A 22,675-nucleotide genomic window follows, 5' to 3' on the forward strand; every position below is an offset into this window, starting at 1 on the left:
AATAGAAATAAATACCCTTTTAAACGATATTTTACGCGTAGAGTTGGACTGAGGTGCTTCAGGAAACTTTGTGCTCATAAGATTTTTTTCTTTATAGATCACTTTAAAACAAACCAGTAATGGAACAGTAGGGAACGGAATGAATGATCGAAAAAAAATCTTTGCCGATCGATCACCCAACACGACCGATAATGCGAAAAGTGACCACGTACGATTAAACGTCACGGTTGAGATATTATCACTATGATTAACGCTATGCTTATTTACATATATCTACAAGCAAAAACTTTAGCTCCGTTTAAGGGTTATGTACAAATCAACCAGCGTACCGGAATAAGATTCAAACTAGTTAAAAATCCCTCAGTCCAAATCTGCAATAGAAATTATGCCCACCAGCAGTGGGTTATTGATGCGGACTCCCACGTGCCCATCCCACACCCGGGGTGTCTCTGTTGTAATTTACAATAAAGTCCCGACACGGATTCGCGTGCACCTATGCTTCTTTCGTAATACAATAGAATTTGGTTCGCCAATATGTTTGCTTCATTTGATTTAATTTTTTTTTCTTTGATTCGTCACCTTATATTTAATTCTACAGATGTATATATTAGTAATCACAATACGGTTTATTCCATACTTTTTTTTGTTGTTCCTTAACTTGATCTTCATATGCAGCACATACGGTTGAAGCATGAATCTTCGTGCATTATCCACCGTGGTGTGTGCTGCGAATAGCGCTTTAGCGACGATCTTGCAATTATCGCTGTTGGGCATGTGGTTAGATAAAATATGCGAACCGAATCGCGTCGGTCTGAAGTACGATCGAACAATTAGCATCGTTTCTTCTTCGCATTATGTACCGGATGGGGAGTGATATTGTATGTAAACCCTATTTTCGTCGGTGTTTTTGTGCAGTATTATTTTTTAACCATTGCACGTAAAAAACAAAAAACGATGCCATCAAATATCGTTTCGTCTCATCTTCTTGGCTTCAGGCTATCCGATTTGCTGCCATTTTCGCGCTAAGCTTTCCCGTTCATTCCCTTTCCACGGGGGGAACGAACACTACTATTTTCCTACTACTTACTGCTACTACGACTGCCTACATCGAAAACGATAGTGCATAAGACAGATATACTACAGGTAAAGCTTCATAAGCCGCGTGTGATCGTTTTATTTTTCTTCATTTGTTCTCGACGAGGGGGGGGTTAATAGTAGCTTTGTGTTGCTTTTTCGCCTAGAATAATGGTAGATATAGAAGTCGGTAGGTAATAGCGGTAGTACTAGTGTTGGGTAGAGCTGGGTGATTATGCTGCCGCTACGGTAGGTTTTAAGTATGTTTGGTCCGCCAACGAATGGACGCGGACAGGCCACTAACATTGCTAACATTGCTAACTTGCCTCGCCATTCCGGGGGAGAGTGGTGTGTACCATAATCATCTTCCTCAATGGGGTATATAATATTAATTTCATCTACAGTGTCGACACACCACCAGCTAACAACGGAATAGTTATATGTGTTTCATCACCTTCTCCTCCTCCTCCTCCCCGGCGTTAGGAAGCCACGGCGCAGCAACTCCAAACGAATTCACGTGTAACGAATACTCAACTGGTAAATGATTTGACTTTTTCAACAGGAATGGGGCTAGGATAGTATCATACAAACATGGGTTTTAAAGTAACACTCCATACACTCTGGGGGGGTTTTTTGGGAGGTGGAAAAGTTTAATACATTTTTACTAAACCACGCTTCTCGCTTGGCTTGGCTTGGGGGGTTGTTTTGGGGAAAATTATACAATAAAATGCTGCTCTTGAGAATGTTCCGTTCGTTCGTAACTACATGTAAGTACTAGTACGGCTTCCCGTAAGTAATAGTTCTAAATTCCCCGAAATACAGCTAAATTCAACAAAAAAGAAAACTCCGCTTCACTCCCGACGAGCGTTCACGTCCGCGTATGTTCCCTCGCGCTTCCGGCATCATCGCGCGCCACAACCGGACAAGCATGATAACAACAATCAAATAAATCAAACACGATTAGCTACCACGATTTTTTTTTCGGTTCTTCCCCGCTAAAATTATTAAACCCTCGAAGCACCAGGAAACGATGGAAGGAATGTTTGTCGCTTCCACACTCCGTTCACCGCACAGGATGAACGTTAACAGCATTACAGATGCACCTGAAACGTTTGCGCCGGCGGTTTCGGGGGCGATATGAACGGGTTCGTGCTGTGGATCTCCGGTTTCGCCACGTCCGATACCCACTCGGCATCGAACGGATCGCCCGCGTTGTTCAACGACTTGGCCCGGTTGTGCAGCGACGGTGCGCGCCGCGGCGACGGGGACGCATTCTTCACGATCTGCCCGAGCCATTGTTCCGGGTTCGGCAGTGGAGACGCCGTTTCTATCGGAACGACTACGTTGGACGATGTGGCCACGGTCACGGTGGAAGGAGGTTCCGCCGTCGTCGCACTGCTACTGCCGCCCGCACTGAGCGTCGTGTTGTTGCTCACACTACTGCCGCCACTGTGGTTGGCACCGCCGAGGGCGGACAGGTCCAGTGTTTGCTGTTTGTTGTTGAGCGGCGAAAGAGATCGTGGTGGAATGATCGGGCCGACGGACAGCGTTGGCAGGACGGTGGCGGTGGTAGGAGGGCCTGCCGCCTGGGGCACGTAGCCATTGCCGGAAATCGCCGACGCCGCACTTACGCTCGTAACGGTCGACGCCATCGCGTTGGAAGTGATGCTCGCAGTGGTGGAGGACACCATCGACTTAAGGTGCAGCTCTTTGTTGAGATAAAAATCGTCCGCATCGTTCTTGGTCAGCAGCGAAAGACCCTGGCTTAGCTCCTGGCACAGCTGACTGACGGTGTCCGTGGGCTGCGGGGACACCTCCGGGATCGGCGATACGGTCGTGCGCTGCGGTGTACCCGGTTCGAGGAATGCACGCTGCCGCTCGGCGTTGGACGGAAGATCGTTGATTCGGAGCGACATCTGGCGCTTGAACGGCGACGCCGAACCGATCTGCGTGAACCCACGGAAGCTACCCTGACGTTCCAGCATCGAGGGCGTCGCGTGCGGTCGCTCGATCGCGAACGGATTGTACGGTTTCGGAGCATTGTTGTTGTTCTGCTGCTGGGGCGCCACAACCGCCGTATCGCCACCACTCGCAAGCCGCTCCGTCATCGTCTGCTGCCGGAACGAGCCGGTACGGGTGAACGTGGAATTTTTCATGTCGAACGTCATTGTGACGCCGCATTCCTTGTCGCGTCGCTGCTTCCGTTCGAGGCAGACGGCAAAGGCGCAACCTACCGCATGCGACAGCCGCTCGCCGGAATCTTTGGTGGCCAGAAAGCCATGGCACATCCAGCGACGCGTCGTGCCATCGCGGCAGATGTAGCTGAAGCCCCGCTCGTGGTTGCGATCCGGCGCACAGAACGAAACCTTCTCGATCGTCTGGTCCACGATCAGCCCTTTCGTATCGTCCTCGACCACCCGTAGCCCGTCCCCGCTCACATGCAGCTGGGCCCTTATTGCACGTCTCCGGGAGTTCTAAAAGTATCACGAAAACCGTATTGGTAGTGTATCTACACTTAAACCTGTTTTTTACTTTCTTCCAGCCAACACTTACCCGTAACACCTTCAGTGCCTCCTCGCACACCTGCATGCCACGAGATTCGAACACCTCCACGCAGCCCAAATATTTGACCGCAAAGGTACAGGTGGCGGACCGGACGGCCTGCTCGTCCGATTGCCACTGGTGCGGTTTGGCCGCCTCAGGCACGCGATCCTTGCGCCGCCGGAACGAATCGCGGAAAGATTTTCGCAACCGATCCATCTTCTTCGGCGATCGTTTGCTCTGTCGGAACGAAGCTGACTTCTGTGTGGCGAAAGACAAATAAAACCCAAGTTAGTAACATTGCAAAGAGTAGAGTGTTGGATATAAATAAATCGTTTATAAATGCTCATGAAAGGATACACCGTTACTCTTCGTTACGATCTAGGATGTTGTACTAACCGTATTCTTAACATCTCCATAAGTTCCACGGGTAAACCCGCGTTCTAGGGGTTCGTGTGATGAGTTGGAATTACCCATTCTCAATCTATTCTAACGGACTGTTGGTAGCCTTTCCCCCTTTTCGGCTAAGGGTCGGGACACTGGCGAGGAGTAGACAGGTCGTGTCTTTTGCTGAGGTAAGAATTGGTGAAGAAGTTGAAACAAAAAACTGCTGGCAATCAGCTGCTGCCGTTCGTTTGTTGCTTATTTATCACATTTGAAGCAGCAACGTTACGTTATCAAGCCCTCGCTTTTGACTCCAACTTTCCACTCTTTCCTCCAACTAAATGCCCTGCGCTGCAATGCGCGCCCTTGTTGCTGTGCAATACAGCAATAGGTGAAGTAGAATTTGATGCTGCAATTTCTGCGCGTATGGCACTTTGGCGAAATAAATTTGCTGATCCTCGAAGCAACAAAGTGACGCGTTCGGTCAAATGATAAAATCAAGGCCAGGAACTTGGTAGCTTCAAGCTATCGATGTCAAGTAGTGGGCACACACACGTGTGGCTCTCGTTAGGTTTTGCCTGTTTTGCTGCACGCTGGAATTGCTGAGGTTCACTGTAAGAGAAGAATAAACCGGTTGTTTAGGAGCGGGTGGTGATTACGTTGTCGAGCCGAGATGCTTCTGCTTGATGAGATGCACATGCCGGTCGTGATCGTGCGCGATCGTAGAGAATAACATTGCGGTCAGTTGAGGGCGAGCGCGCTGGCTGCAGTGGAGGTTGATGTCGCTGGATGCCGCTGCCAAGGTGCACAAAACGTCAAACGCGCGCGAAACGAACCATTTGCTCCCGTTCTCCTCTGTACCACATGGTGGTGTGAAGTGATTTATTTCTTGATGGTCCGAGTATCACATCCATCACGTTCTCTCTACACCAGAGCACTGTACAATGAAGTCTTGATGCATGACTAAACACTCTTCTGCACTCGTCACTGTCCGATTCGCAGCTCAAAAAACTACTCATCACAACAAACACAAGATAACAGCCCAAGAGAAGATATAATGAAACTAGTAACTCTCGAGATAATTTCTTTAAAACAAGAATCCCTAAGAAAATTAGCTTGGAGTAAAGTGTATTTGTTTGATAGTTTGCAACAAATCTACCACCTGTTATTGTTTAACCATAAAGTTAAGGCTTTAAAAAAGAATTTTTTTAAATCATAAATAAGTTAATTTGAATAAGATGTTATCAACTATATTTCTTCCAAAAATGTCCAAGGTAAAACGACATTAGTTTTTGACTAGATGAAATAATTTAATTTTGACGTTTTTCAAAAGAAATAAAATGCCTTTGAGGTATCAAGAATAATAATTTTTCAAGCATTTTTTTATAAAAATGTTCACCACTGTTTCAGAAGATTAATATTTATCAACTGGTACAATTTTTTTACGCAAAAAAAATTTTTAAAAATATGTATTTTTCAATAAACTTTCCATATCAATAGAGGTTTTTTTTAAACTCCACCAGTTGAAATTTATGCAGTGTGGAGTACCTACATAACATAACAAAGCGTTTCGATTAATTATTTCCATTGTGAACCGATGATGATTCATCGCCATTGTCCAATCGATAAACACGCATTTATGCACATTTAGTATTACTCAACACACTGCCAAACAGAACAAAGCCTGACACTGGTCCAAATCCTTAAAAAGTTTATCAGGTTAAAGTTTTTACCACGATCAAACGACACGACACACTTTGCTGACAACTTCCCCATAGGTAGATGGTGTGTGGCTTTTGGTGATCGACGATCTCGTCTCTCAGCGGATCATCTCCAAAGAGAATGGGGGGTTTTTTGGTATGTTCTGTCAGTGCTACCATTACTCTTCCCAGAACGAGCAGCCTTCCGCCGAGAATGGGTTTTTTAATGTGAGAAAATTAGATTGTAATCCACTTTCAGAGACACTTAACAGCAGGCAGGGAAAGCCAGATTTAAATTTTAGTTAAAAAGTCCCTCGAGGACGACGTGAGGGTGTGACAGTTGTTACCCTGAACCCTCTCTTTCGAGAATGGAAAATCCAAAAAAAAACATACCAAAACAAAAGTAGGCTATCTTCACCAATTGTTACCGTTTTTCCTCCACTAATGAAGGCGCTTCCTTCTTCCCGGTTTGCACTGTAATTTATGTTTTGATTTTTTCCCCTTGACTTTACACTTTTTACCCCAGAGACGACGGAGCGCTCGCCTTCATGTAGGGATCTCGTACGTTTCGTGTGAACCACTTTTTCGTTCACTTCCGGGATAGCTTACGAAATGAAGATGGAAAACCACCACCGTACGACACATCGAACATCTCTCTTCTTCGCGTTTGGCACAACAACAAATCGCTTGGAAAAAGTTTACCAACTACGAACTCACTTATTGCCTCTTTCCCGATGCGATGCGTGACACCGACCCTGACACCGTCTTGACAAAGTCAGTCCTCGGCCTGCAGAGATAGGCGAAAATACCAGCGGCCGTGCCGTAAATGAAAAAAAGAAGAAGAAAATACGCCCAGTCGCGTCGACCGCACATCGATCCGACGGACTCCGCTTGCGACTGACTTTGGTGCGCCCCCGGTCGAGCGAACGCGTTCGATAAAAATGCCGTGTGGAGTGTTGTGTTGAGGATATACCATACATTCGCCAGGGGCACGTCGCAGGGGTGTTGTGCTTCGCACCGCCCCCGGCCCTGGCCCTACTCCTCCGCCACCAACCACACCCGGCGCTGCACCAGGCAGGCAAGCACCTCTTCTCTGCGGGCACGCACACCATCGTGTGGCACACTCTTTCGTCATCAACACACGGACGCAACTTGGTCCAGCAGTAGTATTATCGTCAAGTCCGCCAACCAACCGAAAGCACCGTCCGCCGTTTATCGCAAGCGCGGGGCAAGCACCAACACGCGGTTGATGCCTATGCTGCTGGGCGCGCGCACCACCATCCATTGCAGTGTGGCGGCGATCGTATTACCTTCGAACAACCCCCAACCAAACGAGGACGAGGAACAACCCCGTCGTGACTACACAACTGGCGCGGTGGTAACGGTAACAACGCGGCCGCTTCACACCACTACCTGGAAGGGCCGCTAGCCGCGTCGTGGTTTACCTGGAGTGGGTTTCGTTTGATAGCTTTATGTGCGTCTATAAGCGCAAAGCGGATTGCTTTTTGCCTATCCACCCAAGAGAGCTAGCGAAGCTGATCATGTACATTTTTTTTTTTCAAAGCATCGAATTTAAACAAATTTACATTTCCAAATTTAACCATCTCTGGAGGAAAATCTAGGAGTTCCGTCAACTAAAACGTATCAAAATAATTTTAACAATTATCATCGACGATATTCAAATTCCCGAAAAATATGAGTCACAAGTATACAAATCCCTACGGTCCTGTTTCTTGCTGAAGTTATCGGCTTTCGTAGAATATTACATCAAGAACGTGTTCTACCTTCTTGCGCCTTCTTTCTTTCCTTCAGACACTCCTTCCTTACTAATCCCCCATCAGGGCGTATTATTGAGCGTGGCATTCTGGCTAATCGCGGCCAGACAGGGAGACCCAACCGACCAACCGGCTATAATTGGGTCCCGAGGAATGTCGCCGATGCTTAACATAGGGTGACGCGCCGTTGGCTCGCCCTCGCCCTCTAATGTAAATCTCATCGTTGGCGGTAATCGTTAGGGGGCAGTCATTCCTAGCATTCCGTCACCGTCTTCTGGTAGCCTAAAAATGGATACGGTTATGACGTGCCATCGTCTTGCAGAAAAATCCTTCCCGGAACAACCATCGATTGCCTCGGGGGATCCCTACCGTAATCGGTGACGCCCCAAACATGCATCATTTGTTATTCTAAACAGCGGGGAAAACATGTAAAATGTATCTGACCGCACACGATGCACGTGGAGGCAAATTCACACGGTCAAACAAACACACAAACGCACACATGCAGTGAAGATGATGCACCATCGGGTTGCTTTGCAAATGCATACACCCCTCTTGCCAGCTGTTGTCTGAAAGCTGATGACGAAGTGCATTATAGGAGAATATGGAATTCCCAGGGGTTCCCTCCTTTTGTCATGGCCATGTTGGTGTAGCATATTTCCACACACAACACAAAATAACAACCGTCTAGCGCAATGTGCACACAACCCATAGGACATGGTAATGGCCCCACAGTGTTCTGCACTATCGATTCGATATCATTTCATTGCCGATTGCATCAATCAACAACCGAGTCTGCATTTGATGGTGCTTAAAGGCTAAAGCTGTTAGTTTAAAGCAGGGGGTCGGCACACGTTTTCCAAAACGGACCAGGGGCTACCTTAAACGATGCTTTACAGAAACCCCCTTTGAATAGAGTATGATTTTTATAAATCGTAAAGTTACATAAAAAGTGGTATAAGCTAAAATATTTGTTTATTTTTTTAACTTGTTAACTTTTTTAAAAATGTTATCATAATTATTTTCGTTGAATGTTGATCAAAATTGGTTTATTTTACTGTTAATTTTTTTTTGAATTGTACTGTACTGTACTAAAATTAATCATGTACATCAATAATTTTAAAATATTTTAGTTTTACTGACGTACTCTCTGAGTAATTAAAATAACTCAGCTTCGATATTGCGAGTCTTATTTTATTTTGTTTTGGATATGAAAATTTTATTCCTTGAAAGTATTTTGGATGCAAAGTAAATGAGTTATCGCCGTTGAATTTTGGACGAGACTCACGACGCTAGAAAATTTTATAACAATCAAATAATAACAATACGATAGAAAAAGCCTAACAAAAGGTATACGAGAAAGTCACTTGGTATTGAACAACTTGTTCAACAATTTTAATCTTCATTTTGGAAAAAAACAACACTGACATCGTGAACAGATCCGATAAGAATAAAGATGGATCTTTTGCACTAACATTTTATAACGGGCCGGATAAAATTATTTGGCGGGCCGGATTTGGCCCTTGGGGCGGACTTTGCCGACCCATGGTTTAAAGTATGATTGAACAATTGATCTACAAAATACTTACCATCAAGCAATTCATAGAATAAAATGATGAGGTAAGTTGTTTGTTTGTTTGGGAAAAGTAGATACTGATGAAGTCTTCTTTGCATTTAAATTTACATTTGTTTTGATACAATGTTTTCCTTAACCAGATTAAGGGGTATATGAGCGCAATGAGGAATGGGGAGATGGAAATATTGTAGTCAAATAGACCGGTTACAACATCTTCTTGTGACAAGGAAGATACAACGCCACGACAAAAACGGTTTGTTTCGTCTCATCCAAAAACATACATTTTGCTAGCAATTAGTTACTAGATTCCATAAATTAAACAATAAGTGTAGAAATATTTTAAACATAACCAACGCCCCCCCAAAAGATTCTTTGACCCTCCATGGCCTTCACGGTGTATCACACAGTTCCCAGCATCGTACATGGCTCGCTCGCCATATAGGGTAAATAACAATAGGAATGTACCAAGCACTTCCCGAACAATGGCCATCAGAAACCCAAGTCAGTGGCCTTTGCTTTTCTCCTTCACGCACACAGACGGTGGTGATTGTCGCGGAGGTATTCTTACCTCCGGTATAAGAAGCTTGCCACCGCCCAGCAGCCCCTCATCACAGCATAAATTCGCACGGAATCCCGAAATTCCCACACGTCTTCCTGCAGACCGAGAGAGAACCGAAACGCATCTCGTCCGTCTTGGACGCGCGAAGGGGTCTCGTTGAGATTGAGAAAAATACCACCTTTTGCCAACGGAGGGTAATAGGAAGGTAAGCAGATTTGACTTAGAACTTTCCCCTTCCCATAATAGCATTCACAGAAGTAGAGTCGTCGTACGTCGCAACCAGCGGTTCCCTTTCCCTGCCGCTTCCTTCGGGTTCACAACCCGGCGGCAACGGAAACGTCGCCCCTCGAAGAAGAACGTACAACAATCCATCGAACACATATACCTTCTGCGCTTCTTGAGAGATGTCGGTTTCTTCGACCTTCACACAACCATTATTGCCACCCGGCGAGGAAGCGAAAGGCGCGGGGACTCGGAACACCGACCACCGTAGAAGGGAAGCGAGCGATCTATTGCTAATTTATGCTTGGGAAAATTTCCCACCGCCTTTCCCCTCGGGGTGACGGCAGCAACCCTTCGCGTTGGCATTTTCTCCAGAGCAAACCGAATAAGCGGTGGACGTGTTTTTAATCAAACTGTACTATTGATAATCTCTTTGTCGGGGGAAGGGGGACTGAACCCAGGCAGGGGAAAAAGAAAAACAAGAAAGTCCAAGGAAAACGAAACCTCGATGATTTGGGAACTATTTAAACGAGATGCCTATTGTTCTCGGTTATCGAGTGACGAAGAAATGGTCAAAACGGTGGGCTTCTGATCCGCTGAGAAAGTTATTTTTCCCAAGATGGGACAACGCAAGCGAGAGCACTTTTGGTCGGATTTTTCATCCGTTTCGGTTCTAGGCCATATGCAAATAGAATCGACGTCGAATAGAAAGATAGGAACGGCGGGACAAAATTGTTAAAAAATATCTATCGCATGCACGTAAAAAAGAGTTCATCATAAATTTTGCTTGCATGCAGAAAATAACTCAGAGCCCACTCATCCCGAGTATGGGAAATAAAAATCCCCTAAAACCATCATTAAGAGCCCAATTTGAGTGAAACTGTCCACTTTCCGGTTGGCTGTCACACTGGGCCTCACCAGGCGGAAGCGTTTCTCGCAAACTCTCGCCGTATGACGCGTTTAATCGTCATGCTACTGTCAGCCGACGCGTCCCGAGGACGAGTCCGTTCTGCTCAACGAACCGCGACCGCCGGTTTTGATCCCACCGAAAGGGCCACTCAAAGCATGCAGAAACGGTCATCGCTCGCGCCACCGACCGATTGTGATACTTTTTGTCCTCCTTCAGCCGCAGAATGATTAAACACCATGCCGGGCAGAGGGTGACGCTGCTGCCACTACTGATGCTGGTGGTGGTGGTGGTGGGAAATAAACACTCTACCACCCGTGTTGTGCCCCCGACCTGCTGCTTCGTGGTGACAGTAGTGCATGCCGGAAGGTTCCGCCGTACGGACCCGTCACCGGTGCAATATGGGAATATGAGTGCTAGAAGTACGGCAACCGTATCGCCGGCCAGGCCGCCATCCATGGCGTGCTTTCTCAAGCGTACGCGCACAACGTGCTTTTCCTCATATCGTTCTACAATTATTATTTTTTTCAAATTTCCAGCACTAAATCTCACCAAACACACAACGCCCGGTTGATGTTCAACACTGTGAGTATTTCCGCTTTCATTCCGTTTGCGGTTGGCAGACGGGTCCGGGTCGGGTCATGGCATTCACAGAAAGAAAAATTGTTGCGTGAAATTGGATTGAATTCATTGCCGCCGGAGTTATGCAGGAGGTATTTTCCACCTATCAAATGTCTTCTCATTCTCTCGGAGCGGTTTTATTCCATCGAGAAAAACAACCATTTATGGTGTCGGAAATGAAGGTAAGATTCCCAAGTCGAGTAAGTTAGCAAGGCGTAACTATCGCGATATTCGAATATAAAGAATTTAATTTTAAATCCTTCCTTTAAAAAAAAAACCTTGCAACGTCTCGTGCTGGCGTGTGGAAATTTCCCACGAAAGCAGCATAAAGGAAACAACCTCGTCCTTTAGCTACGGTTCCTTGCCAACCTCCCATGCTTGCCTGCAGGCGGACGACGCCCGACAACAGCAACGGATTAATTCTGCCACCCCCTTCCGCCCGCCGACGCGGTACAAAAAAGGCGGAAAAGCAACGGGTGGGTTAGTACCGACCGTCGCCGATTTATAACAATATTAAACCGAGCACGTGTCGCACGACGGTTTCCGGCTTCGGGTTGTGGAAGTACGCTGGAGAGGGGGTAGGGTGATGGTGCGCGCGTACGCAGCTCACGTTCAGCATCCGGGCTACCAGAAGAAAATCCTCCACTTCACACAACAGCACACCATCGTCCGGAGGAAGCCAGGCGAAATAAATGAAAACTAATGCTGGCCCAAGGCCGTGCATTATGCTGATTATGATGCGCGTCGCGGAGCACAGACCCGGCTCTACGTGCTTCGTGGAAATCGTGGTTTCGGGGAAAGAATTAAAGAAAAAAAAACAGAATCTTGCCCTGTGCCGGCAACGCTATGCATGCATGTCGTATAATTTTCACACATTTTCCACCTACTCGCTTCGCTAACCCACCAAACGAACTAGTCACGGATTTCTTCCACTGCATTCGTCGTGCCGCTGGTTCAGGTTCCTCCTTTGATCCCGGTAAAGAATGGGCTAAAATTTCATAAAAGTTCTACCCCCAATTCCCCGATGCAATCTAATCACAATCAGCCCCGAAAGAAACACCATAAACAACCGGAAGGAAAACGCGACCAAGGGTTTTCACGCTGAGAAATCTCCTCCCAGACTCTGGTGGTGGGTTCTATACATTTCATTCCCAAGACCTTCGGTAGTTGGTGCCTTACTCGTTAAAAAAAGGAAAATGAAAACACTTCCTACACTTCCCAACTCGATGGTACTTCACGGAAAGTCCTTAAAACATACTCGGCCGCGCGCTGTGGATGGGAGAGATTTAATCTACCCGAGAGGGAAGCTGTCGCGCGGAAGTGAACCCATGGCCGGGTGTTCCATAAATTTCCACCGAATTAATATCCGTCACATTAACCGTCAATAATATCTTGCACTACGCGAGTGTCGCACATTTGAAACCTACTACACAGATTGGGAACCGAAAAAAAACAAACACCAAAAAATACTGGCCCAATGATTTGGTTTTTCCTCCTGCGGAAGAAGGGAAAAATTGAACATGGAAATACCATGCACGCACAGCCACACCATATGACACGCCAACAACACTCGCTGCTGGTGTGTATGTCGTCGATACTTCCATTTTCCACCCGGAAGAGAGGGAGAATCCATCGCCTTTCCATCAGCAAACAAAATAAATAAGCGTGGGAACTATAAGGCAGCACCACGCATACCGTGGGCCCAAAAACGGGGGAAAATTTAATGCGAACCAAAAGGAGGGCCGCCGTCATTGAGATTGGTGCATCATTAATTTACCTCCCATCCCACTAGACCGGCTAATTATTGTAATTGTGGAAAAGTGTGAGATTATTACAAATGGGTAAGGAATAGTGAAGTGAAAGAAATGGATTTACCACTTATCCCAAATCGGTAAGGTTTCGTTGTGAATTTTTTGCTAAAAAATGCAACTATGGGGAAAAACGAAAGGATGAAAGTTTATGGTATGTATACTCCCTAGCTGAGCCTATGACAAGCTTTTGGTATGAATTTTTATACTTTTTTTTTGTAAAATTGTATTTCTATTTCTTTGGATAAACTGTAATTTGGCTTTTATAAATTAGTTCCATTCCGCGTTTGACCAACCCTCATTATAGTTGCCTCTAGTTGATAATTTTTGCAGTTTTTTATTAAACGAACATAATATATTTTTATCCAAAAACTACATATTTTCATAAAAATACCATTTTTTGAATCATTCGAGGACATTATCATTATCTTACAATGCAAACTCTTCTTCTTCTTGGCGTAACGACCTCTTGGTCATGCCTACCCGTCAAGGGCTTACGAGACTTGTTTCCCTGTTGTACGTGGATAGTCAGTCCTCTCGTACAGGGGAGGGTCCGGTCTCGGTTGGGATTCGAACCCACGCCGTCGAGGTGGTGAGCCCCGGCGCTCATGGGCCGATTTTCTAACCGGCGCTACCGCTCGGCTGTCGCGGACCCCTGCAAACTCTAAAACTCTTAAAATTAATCAGTGTTACTGATAAACATGATTTAATGGCTCTTTTTTTTGTCACATTTTTAGCTGTTTCTAACAGATCAACAAAAAAATATTTCGAACAACTGGTATGCCTTCCTAAAATATTGACAACTAGTCCGAACAGCGCAAAAATTTACATAATCTCTCCAACTGGGGATATGTTTTCAAATTACGTCAAGCAATAATCAGGGTGGGTGTTCACTATTTACTCAAAGTGAAAACAAAAAAATACGTTACCTAATATCAACTAGAGTTAAAACAAAACAAAATATATTACAGGATATCAAAGAAAGATGCAAACACACTCATGCCAAGCATCAATTCAAAAGGCCTCTCCAGCGCGAAATGTGCTCTCGATATGTGAGACCTTCCGGCGACAAATGGATGCAATAGAAATTAACTGCACTTCCCACGACTCCTCAATCAATCAATCACTACTCGAACGCCTTCCCCCCATGATTCGGATGATGCTGCCGATTTCTCACACCTCCTCAAGCTTGCTTGCGCTTCCAATCGATCGCCATTCCCCATTGGAATCTGCTTTTTCAATTTCCCGTTCATTCACCCCGAGAGTGCATCACAGCAACTGGTGATGGGCATCCGCGTGCACCCTGTGGACTGTGTGTGTGTGTGTGTGTCTGGCCAGAGTCGCTCATCAATACATGTCGCCGTCGCCGTTTCGATTGACGACCGAGACCGGGAGCAGCGTTGATATCATGATGGTCGAAGTGGTGGATGTATCTCTTACTTCCACACGGTCGAGGCCCTTCGACGCCGGAAGGATGTGCCCTATTGACACACGAGAACCAGCGGGAGATGAACAGAACCGATGACAAAGCACATCCATGATGGGATGTGTTGCACAGGACACGTTCGATGTATCCTTAGGTCCAGCAGCCGGAAGAGTGTTTATAATTGCTTCTGCTTGGACGCTACCGAGTCCCAGCATCAAACGGGGGGCTCGTTGGGAGGTAGAAGGAAGGTTCAACCTATTTAAACCCACTTACCTACCAACCCAGTCGCAAACGGTGAAGGTCCACGCATAATAAGGTAAACCTATTACCATTAGGATCGTTACCATTGAGAGGAGGTTGCGCATACATCACAGACCCCAATATTGCAAGAGGTCCTGCCGCGAACGATGGACAACGCCGGACGACACCCACAAAAGGTGTTTTACTTATCCCATGGTGATCAAATTGATTTTGGGTCCAGCCAACTGTGAAACGGAAGAAAGGTTCTTTTCTTCAGCGGTTTCGGCGAAACGACCTCTCCTCCATCGGGAAAAACCTTATAACTAGACACACAGAACCCAGGCGGGAGAACTCACCGAACGGTCCCCGGAACGGTTCGTTATCCCTCGATTTCTTATTTACGAAGCACCTGGCGGTGGAAACTTACGTCTGAAATTGGTTGGGAATTGCTTTTCTTTGAAACCCGTTGGCTCCCGTATCCAAATCAATGGCTCTTTTCTTCAAACCTTCAACTACCTAAACCCCCGTGTGTACCTGTCTCGGAATAAGGTTAACAAGCAAATCAACACACCCCACCCCATGCGCCATGTTTGTACCGGGGAGCTCCATTGCCCATAGTCAATATTTATGTTTGCACAATGTTTCTTGTTAGAGTGATGGTCCGCTTCGATGTACGAAATAATCAACGCGGTTGATGTAAAACATCCATATTTTAGAAGGTCTAATGAATAGGCTCGAACAAGCCGCAATTAAATTGCAATGAAAGTTTGGTGAGCGGCGGCTTTTTTTTTGGTGCTTGAAGAATGCGGAGTAGTTTATAATAAATTACCCTTGGTTGTATCTGGTTTGTTGTACATCACAGCATGTGCCCAAGAACGCTAACTGTACGACCAACAAGGTACAACGGTCCCGTTTGCGAGCGGCCTCTCCTGCCAGTTTCAGGTATTCCTTCAATATCCGCAGAGTGAACCGCTTGTAAAGTTATTCGGCGGGCCTCACAAACGCCAGACCGGTTTTTACCAGAGCTCTGGGGAAATGCCAGCATATGACCCGAAACACATTCCAAATCCGCACGGTGACGTCATCAGGTATTTGTGCGGAGCGGTGATGAGTCACTTGCACTGATTCCTGGGAATTGAATGGAACGGATTTACGGAATCGGTTGAACGCCCCCTTCCCTGTGATGAATCATGGTGAGACTGCGACGATGACTGTGGAGGTTGTGAGGTGCCGGTTTTATGTTGCACATGCACTAACGAACCCACAAACCTTTCCATCTCAGAGTTCATTCCGCCTCCGTATCATTTTTAACCGCATTACTACTTCCATTTCGGATCACTCTTCCAACACCCGACAGGAATGTGGAACATGGATAATGGATCCGAGGGGCGAACGGTTAAAACAAATCACCCTTAGAGAGTGCGGGACCACTTATGCTGGGCCGAGGATAGTTAATTGTGTTAATTAAGTGACTGCCGTGGAGAGCTCTGCTCTAGTCCTTTCTACCCCATTTAAACCCCTTCTCCTACAACGTGGACGTGCGTAGTCAATGATATTTCGTGCGCCCGACGAGGATTGCGATAATTAATTCAATTTCGCCAAGGACGACATCTCCCCGACAAGCGCTGGCGCCTCTTTCTCTCGGTCTCCCCAAGCATAAGTTTGGCCATTCGATTACGGATGCCCGGCTCGTTCGCCGCAGGAAAGATCCATTCCGACTGTGAACGTAATTTAATAAAAATCATCTGCGTTCGGGTGGCGGCGCTGATGGCCCATTTAGACGCTTGGTCTATTTTTAAACTTTCTGCCATCGTCATTTCTTTGTTTTGGGGGGTAGGTGAATATGTCGAATTGGACTTTATCGATTTATGATTAATTAAGATGGTTGTGCTGATAAACAAAACTTAATTGTTACTGGTGTTTGTAGTTCAAATGATTTAAGGATAAATATTTTTAACTCCAATGAACTGGAGGATCGTAAATGCAACATAGCAGCTTGAACGAATAACAAGCCGCTTGCATCAACCATATGCATTTAACCTTCAATTCGACACAAACCACCACCTGGGGCTTGGATGTGAGTCATTTTCCAACGCGCCAAACTGACCCCCGGACCACTAGCAGCAGTGTAGCAGTTTCGGTCGTGAACACGTGCAAATCAGTGCGGAACCGCACACGGCATCGATGGTCAGTCCTGCGGCAATGTTTCTCTATCATTTCGAAATCTACAACGATATACCAACAGCTAAAAAAAAAACAAATGTATAAATTATAACGGTTCAGCAAAAATGGATGCAGGAATTGGAAATTCCCAATTTTGTTGTCAATTTCGTCCTACCTTTCCAACGATAATTGTGAAAAAATAACATAAACAAATATCGAAAGTTGCTTCAGCGAAACTTCGCCGAAACTGGAGCATACGCTTGCGGGAAGATCCGAATACGCTCAGCGGCATCAAATAGCAAGCATAAATGCGTGGCGTGGTGTCAGCTGGCACCTGGTATGTTGGTATGCCGCCCCGGGAACGTACACACAAACCGAGCTCCAGCCAGACATGCCGTATTTCAAAGGTTTTTTTTGTGCATTTTCGTATGTTACACACACGCCACGCTACGCCTTAGGGAAGCGCAGATGTTCCCAACTTTGCTTCGTGTGCTCTTTCTTCATTTCATTCATCGTGTTCCTTGTGCGTTCTGCCGTCGGTTTTCCTTTTCGTCCTTCGCGAGTAATGGGAGAGGGAGCTTATACCGTCCGACAGACCGGTAGTAAGGCCTTCATTCCATTGCACACTTCTGTACGGAACCATTCAAATGGCGCTGTTTTCAGAGGTTGTAGTTTCCTGTGCCTGTGGCTCAAAAAAATAATAATGGGGAAATGAAGTGCAATGTCGCGCTGCCGACGGTGTGGTCCAAATAGTTCTTGCATAATTCACACCGTGTGCAGAGTAGTAGTGCATCGCATCGCAAAAGAAGTTTCCAATCTGCAAGCACTCACCATTTCCGCACCGGGATCGATGAGACGAGCGTAGTTTTTCCTTCCGACAAGAAAAATCATTCGAGAAATACCGCCCATAATTTAAGAGCAAATATGAATTTCCCGTCACCGAAGTCTATTTTTACCGGCACGAAGCTAAACGGCAGTGTCAATCGATTCGATTCCGTTGGCAGAGTGTGTCGATAGGCCAAATTTACCTCTCTGTCGATAGCAATATCCGCCCGGGGGTTGTCACGAAGCAAACCCCGCGGTGAATATGTTTTCCAAAGCCGAACGTCAATAGGTGGGAGCTTTGAAAAAAAGGGTGAACTGGTGGCGGGAAGTCAACCCAACCGTAGTATTGTCAACAACCGCTCCCGGTTTCCGCTGAGCAAACGGGAAAAACTCCAACAGGTGTGCCACCTTTGTATACTTTCTTTCTACAGACATTCCTCCACGTGCGTACTTCTTGTTTGGCTCAATATGTTATTGCATTGGTCGTCACAGTGGAATAAAATGTCCTTTAGCAAGAAGGTTTTTCCACCCAGTAGGCTTTAAAGAAAATATGGCGAATTTTAAATCACCGTCAAACCAGTACTCACGACTATCTCCAGGTGTGTCAGAATCGCCGGGTTTTGCAATACAACTTGCTTCGAAACGCCAACCTGGACAACGGGAGAAATAACCAACCACCACAAAAGCCACGGTCCAGCCTATGGCAAAGAGCAGACAGGAGTTTCCTTCAGGTGGTAACGGCGACGTAAAAACTGGTTTGTGGTCCGAGCAAGAGTCCGTCGAGCAGCATTCCTGCACTCCCTGTCTACCACCAGCATCTCCCATCTTGTCTTAGCCGTCGGCACAACTCGTTTACTCGTAAAGATTTATCTCGAGTAAGAGCTGAAGGCGCACCCTGCGATGTGATGATGTGTTAGTGACGGTCTTGCAGCCACTTTCGACCGACGAGAGACCTTGGGTGCAGTTTAATTTTCTCCCTTTTTTTTCTCGCGGTAGGGTCTCTCGAGCGGGTTTTACTGCAACAACACGACACTGTGTGCACGGCATCATGGCAGAATTAAGAAGGCGTTTGGTGGAACAAAGAAATCACTCGGAATCGTTCCCGTTCTCCTGGACACGACCAAAAGGAGTAGGAGGAGGTGGACGAATCGGAGCAGAACAGAACTCCACACTGGAGGAAGATTTTCACATTTCGAACCAACTCGGTCGATCGAAGGTTGAAAGGATGCAGGTTCCCTGGCCACGCCCCTGTGGGCTAGAATGTTAAATTCTCCACATCCCACATACTGCATATATACAATTCAACGAACGTTACCGTACAGTTAGCACCTTTCGGAAGATAAGTATTACCAGTTCACCTCATGGTTAGACACCGTTTCCTACTGCTAAGCACTGAAAACCCGGCACTTCCAAACCGCGCGGCTCATTTCTTCCGACTACAGACATACACTTTGGGACGCCGCATCATGGTTTCGTCTGCGGTCAAGATGACCATTTCCCGGAGTGTAGGTAAATAACGAAAAAAAGCCATTCAAATTCTCACCTCACCATCACCACGAATTTTTCGTTTATTACATTATAAAACCCGCTGCGCCAGGAGTGATGCGCCTCTCCGGGAGGGAGGAATTGTTTGGATGGGAACAGAAGGCGGGGAATTCTTTGCGCATTGCGCACCGACCAGTGCGGCGCACACGGTTTTGGCATAGCGGAACTCAACGGAGACCGCGACCGACAAATTGGCACCTCGTGTCCAGCTCATCTAAACCGGGTTATCAGCACAAACAAGCGCAACACGGACATGGGGACCGGGCAGATTCCCGCAGTACTCCCTCCCAGTTAGGGGGAGGTGGAGTTGGTGCTCCGCCGTCATCTCAGAGCCCGACCGATATATAAGGTCATAAAGGAGCCAAACAAACATCCACCGTCAACGTGCACCAACCGTACAACAACAGCCGGAGATAAAGGAAGGCCTTAGGTAGGGATCCATCTTAGTAGCGCCTCCGAATGCTGCCTATTTGCCTACGGCTGAGCGGAGTTCCATATGACATTTATTGCGACCCACTCGCAGCAGCCGACTGTTGCCCTAAAGATAAAGTAGCTACAGGTAGGAAAATCACCACAAAGTGTCGCGCCGTACACGCCGAAGGGTTGCGCAGAAATGTCCATGATAGTAACCGATAAGGACTCGAACGGGGGAGCTTCCTTCGTCACGTGTCCCAGGGGATTCGTTCACCTGTTCCACGTGAAGGACACTGGACTTCCGGTGGGCTGTTGAAACAACAAAAATTATGAAAAGAATCACCGTATTCTGCGTCGTGTCTGTCACGTTTTCCATGGTAAGCAACCTCAGCGAGACTTTGGATTTGTAATCCCATGCACACTGGTGAATAAGAATGAGATGTTCGTTCCGAAGGACAGGTAGCTTATTACATTTCGAAAAGCAAATAAATCAACCATCTTTATAAGAGGATCCGTAACCAAATCCTTTTCATAAGTACTGTGAGCAGATCAACCTTCGTGGGGGAAAGGTTTTGGATTTGCATTTTTTACACACCCAAATAAAGAAAGGTCGTGTGCATATAGGTACACACAGAGTGTGGTATTAATCTTTACCGTGCTTTAGGTTGACAAAGGCTTTCCTAATGGAGTAGATCAAACGGATTACAGCCTTCGTCGTATACCAGAAATCCGTTGTTAAAAGTACACGAGGACGCAGGTATTGAGTAAAGCTTGATTATGGTCCTTAAGATAAGTCTTTACAATTTCATTTCCAGTAAAAAGATTATAGAGCTATCACGAACAAGCCAAAAAGAATCTTAACATTTGCGTGCAGGATGCGGAATGACTTAAAATGTATGTAGCCTAAAGGACGGGAATAGTAAGGCAATCTGAAGAAGTTCTTGTTTTTTTCCGGATCCAGAAGGTTAATTTATAAGCTAACTCTCATGTCTACGGTGCTGTTTCTCCGAATCGCAAACTATTTGCTCAGCATCATTTCCTTACGGCAACCCTCCGCTGCCTACTCTTTAGATATGACTTTTTACACCCAGAATACATCATTTAAAAGGCAAAACAGCAAAAGACGGCCAACGAGATGCGATGGATGAAGGAGTTATTCAACGTCCTACACGTAGATGCCAGCGATCGTGGCACGAAGTAAAAAAACCCCAGCAAACAAACACACACATCCAGACAGGGCTAAGGAACCGGTTTTCGCAAGGTAGAAAGATGGAAAAAGAAGCCACGCAATGCCAGATTCGGAGAAGGACAGAATGGCCGCACTCTCCTTTCTGGTGCCAGGAATCTTCGATTCGGGGTGATCGCGTCACAACCATTCTCGCAGATCGCCGATATTGAGGTATTCAGCTTTGAGATCGGAGGAATATATTCCAGTTTACGGTGGAATCGAATATCCAATTCCGATCCGATGGAGTTGGAAGCAGAGACTGGTGGAATGCAAATAATGATTCTAGAGATGCTGGTAGACCGAACAGATTGATACCGGTTCCTGCTGCTTCGTGCCAGGAAATAGCTAATTGGCCGGAAGTGGTATGCGCGTTTGAAGGTGCGCAATAGGACCCCAAAGGTATCGCGGATCGGTGATAGGAGGAGAAGGGCCATGAATCACTCCGGGAGAGAAGGTGTAATTCTACGGTTCGCATCTTGCTACCCAATCCCCCACCCCGGGGGTGGTGATGATCACCTCGGTACCATCTTACTCTGCCAAGATCGACATCATCCGACATCTAACCACCGTGGAGGGGGGCATCGAACTTTTTGCAACAGGTTTTGCGCCGCGTTGACGTTGTGTGCACCGTCCGTTTCTGCTTCTTCTGCTGCTTCTGCTGCTTCTGCTGCTTTCGCCTCTCGCCTTCAACTGACGTAATGGTTATTCTCCTCTTTACGGCGCTGGTTGAAGTAATGATGAGCTTTTTTTTACCTTCTCAGCCTCCTGCGAGTGAGTTGATTCGGGTACGGAACAGGTCTGTTTTGTGCAGAGGTATACTTTATGATACCATCGGGAGTTTGCTAACGATTAACCACATCGAACGATGGAATGCTTTAACAATGCCACGATATCACTCGTCAACCTTTCCACCGAGCACCACAATTTCAAGATAATATTTTCTAGTTACTTGTTGCACCGGCGCACGGTAAATCACTTAAACTTAGCTCACAATTGGCTGTGCAGTGAAGGGAACCTCATTAAATACCAACTTCAACTGCCTTTTTCCACAAACCATGTTTGCCCAAGCCTATTTCATTGTAACGATTTTTTTGGCACACACAAACAAGCCGTTGAAGAAGCCTCCCGGACGTTCGCTATAAACACTGCAGCAAGTAGAGCTCACTGAATAGCTATCAGAACGGGGATTGAAGAAATTTCCAAAGAAAATGGATCTCCGGGCAAAATTAAGGACGGCCAAACGTGTCAGCAATCTGCAACGACACCCGACAAATCACACACTTCCGAGTGCCTCGAGCAGCAGCAGGAGCCACATTCGCACGCGCTTGTGGACGGTATTGAACTACGCTGGCGTCGCCAAACACCATGTTGTAACGGTCTTCTTGTTTGATTCACTTTTGACGTTTGGTTAACGTTACGATTTTGCAGGTTAGATCATTTCCGCTACTTGACAATTGGGTTGAGCTCGTAGAATGGACGCTAACGTTACATGATTGGTAGCACAAAAGAGTACAAATTTAACCGCCTGATAAATTATTATGCTTAATTTAGTTGATTTTACTTTGTTAGGAAGCGGAACGAATGATTCTGGTTGATCTCACTCTTTGCTTGTATTCATCTTGCGCAGACCGATCCTCTGCACCCAGTGACTTCTCACTTCGTTCCTC

At 46.3% G+C, this 22,675-nt stretch overlaps 1 protein-coding gene across 3 annotated transcripts; it reads right to left on the minus strand.

The window, feature by feature from the left end:
- Nucleotides 1-457: 457 nt before the first annotated feature.
- LOC131263154 (protein numb) lies at nt 458-22,390 on the minus strand. 3 transcript variants are annotated; one of them, XM_058265311.1, is made up of 5 exons: nt 22,290-22,390; nt 21,762-22,005; nt 4,015-4,611; nt 3,628-3,876; nt 458-3,548 (listed from the first exon to the last, which is right to left on the minus strand). In XM_058265311.1, the coding sequence occupies exons 3-5, from the start codon at nt 4,090-4,092 to the stop codon at nt 2,166-2,168; spliced, it is 1,710 nt and encodes a 569-aa protein (XP_058121294.1). In that variant the 5' UTR covers nt 4,093-4,611; nt 21,762-22,005; nt 22,290-22,390; the 3' UTR covers nt 458-2,165. The 3 variants fall into 3 exon arrangements, with proteins under 3 accessions (XP_058121294.1, XP_058121293.1, XP_058121295.1); XM_058265310.1 differs by having other exon boundaries at nt 21,762-22,323; XM_058265312.1 differs by lacking the exons at nt 21,762-22,005; nt 22,290-22,390 and adding an exon at nt 4,836-4,875.
- Between the last annotated feature and the right edge of the window lie 285 nt (nt 22,391-22,675).

The sequence above is a fragment of the Anopheles coustani genome, chromosome 2 (assembly GCF_943734705.1).
Source record: "Anopheles coustani chromosome 2, idAnoCousDA_361_x.2, whole genome shotgun sequence".
Lineage (NCBI taxonomy): Eukaryota > Metazoa > Arthropoda > Insecta > Diptera > Culicidae > Anopheles > Anopheles coustani.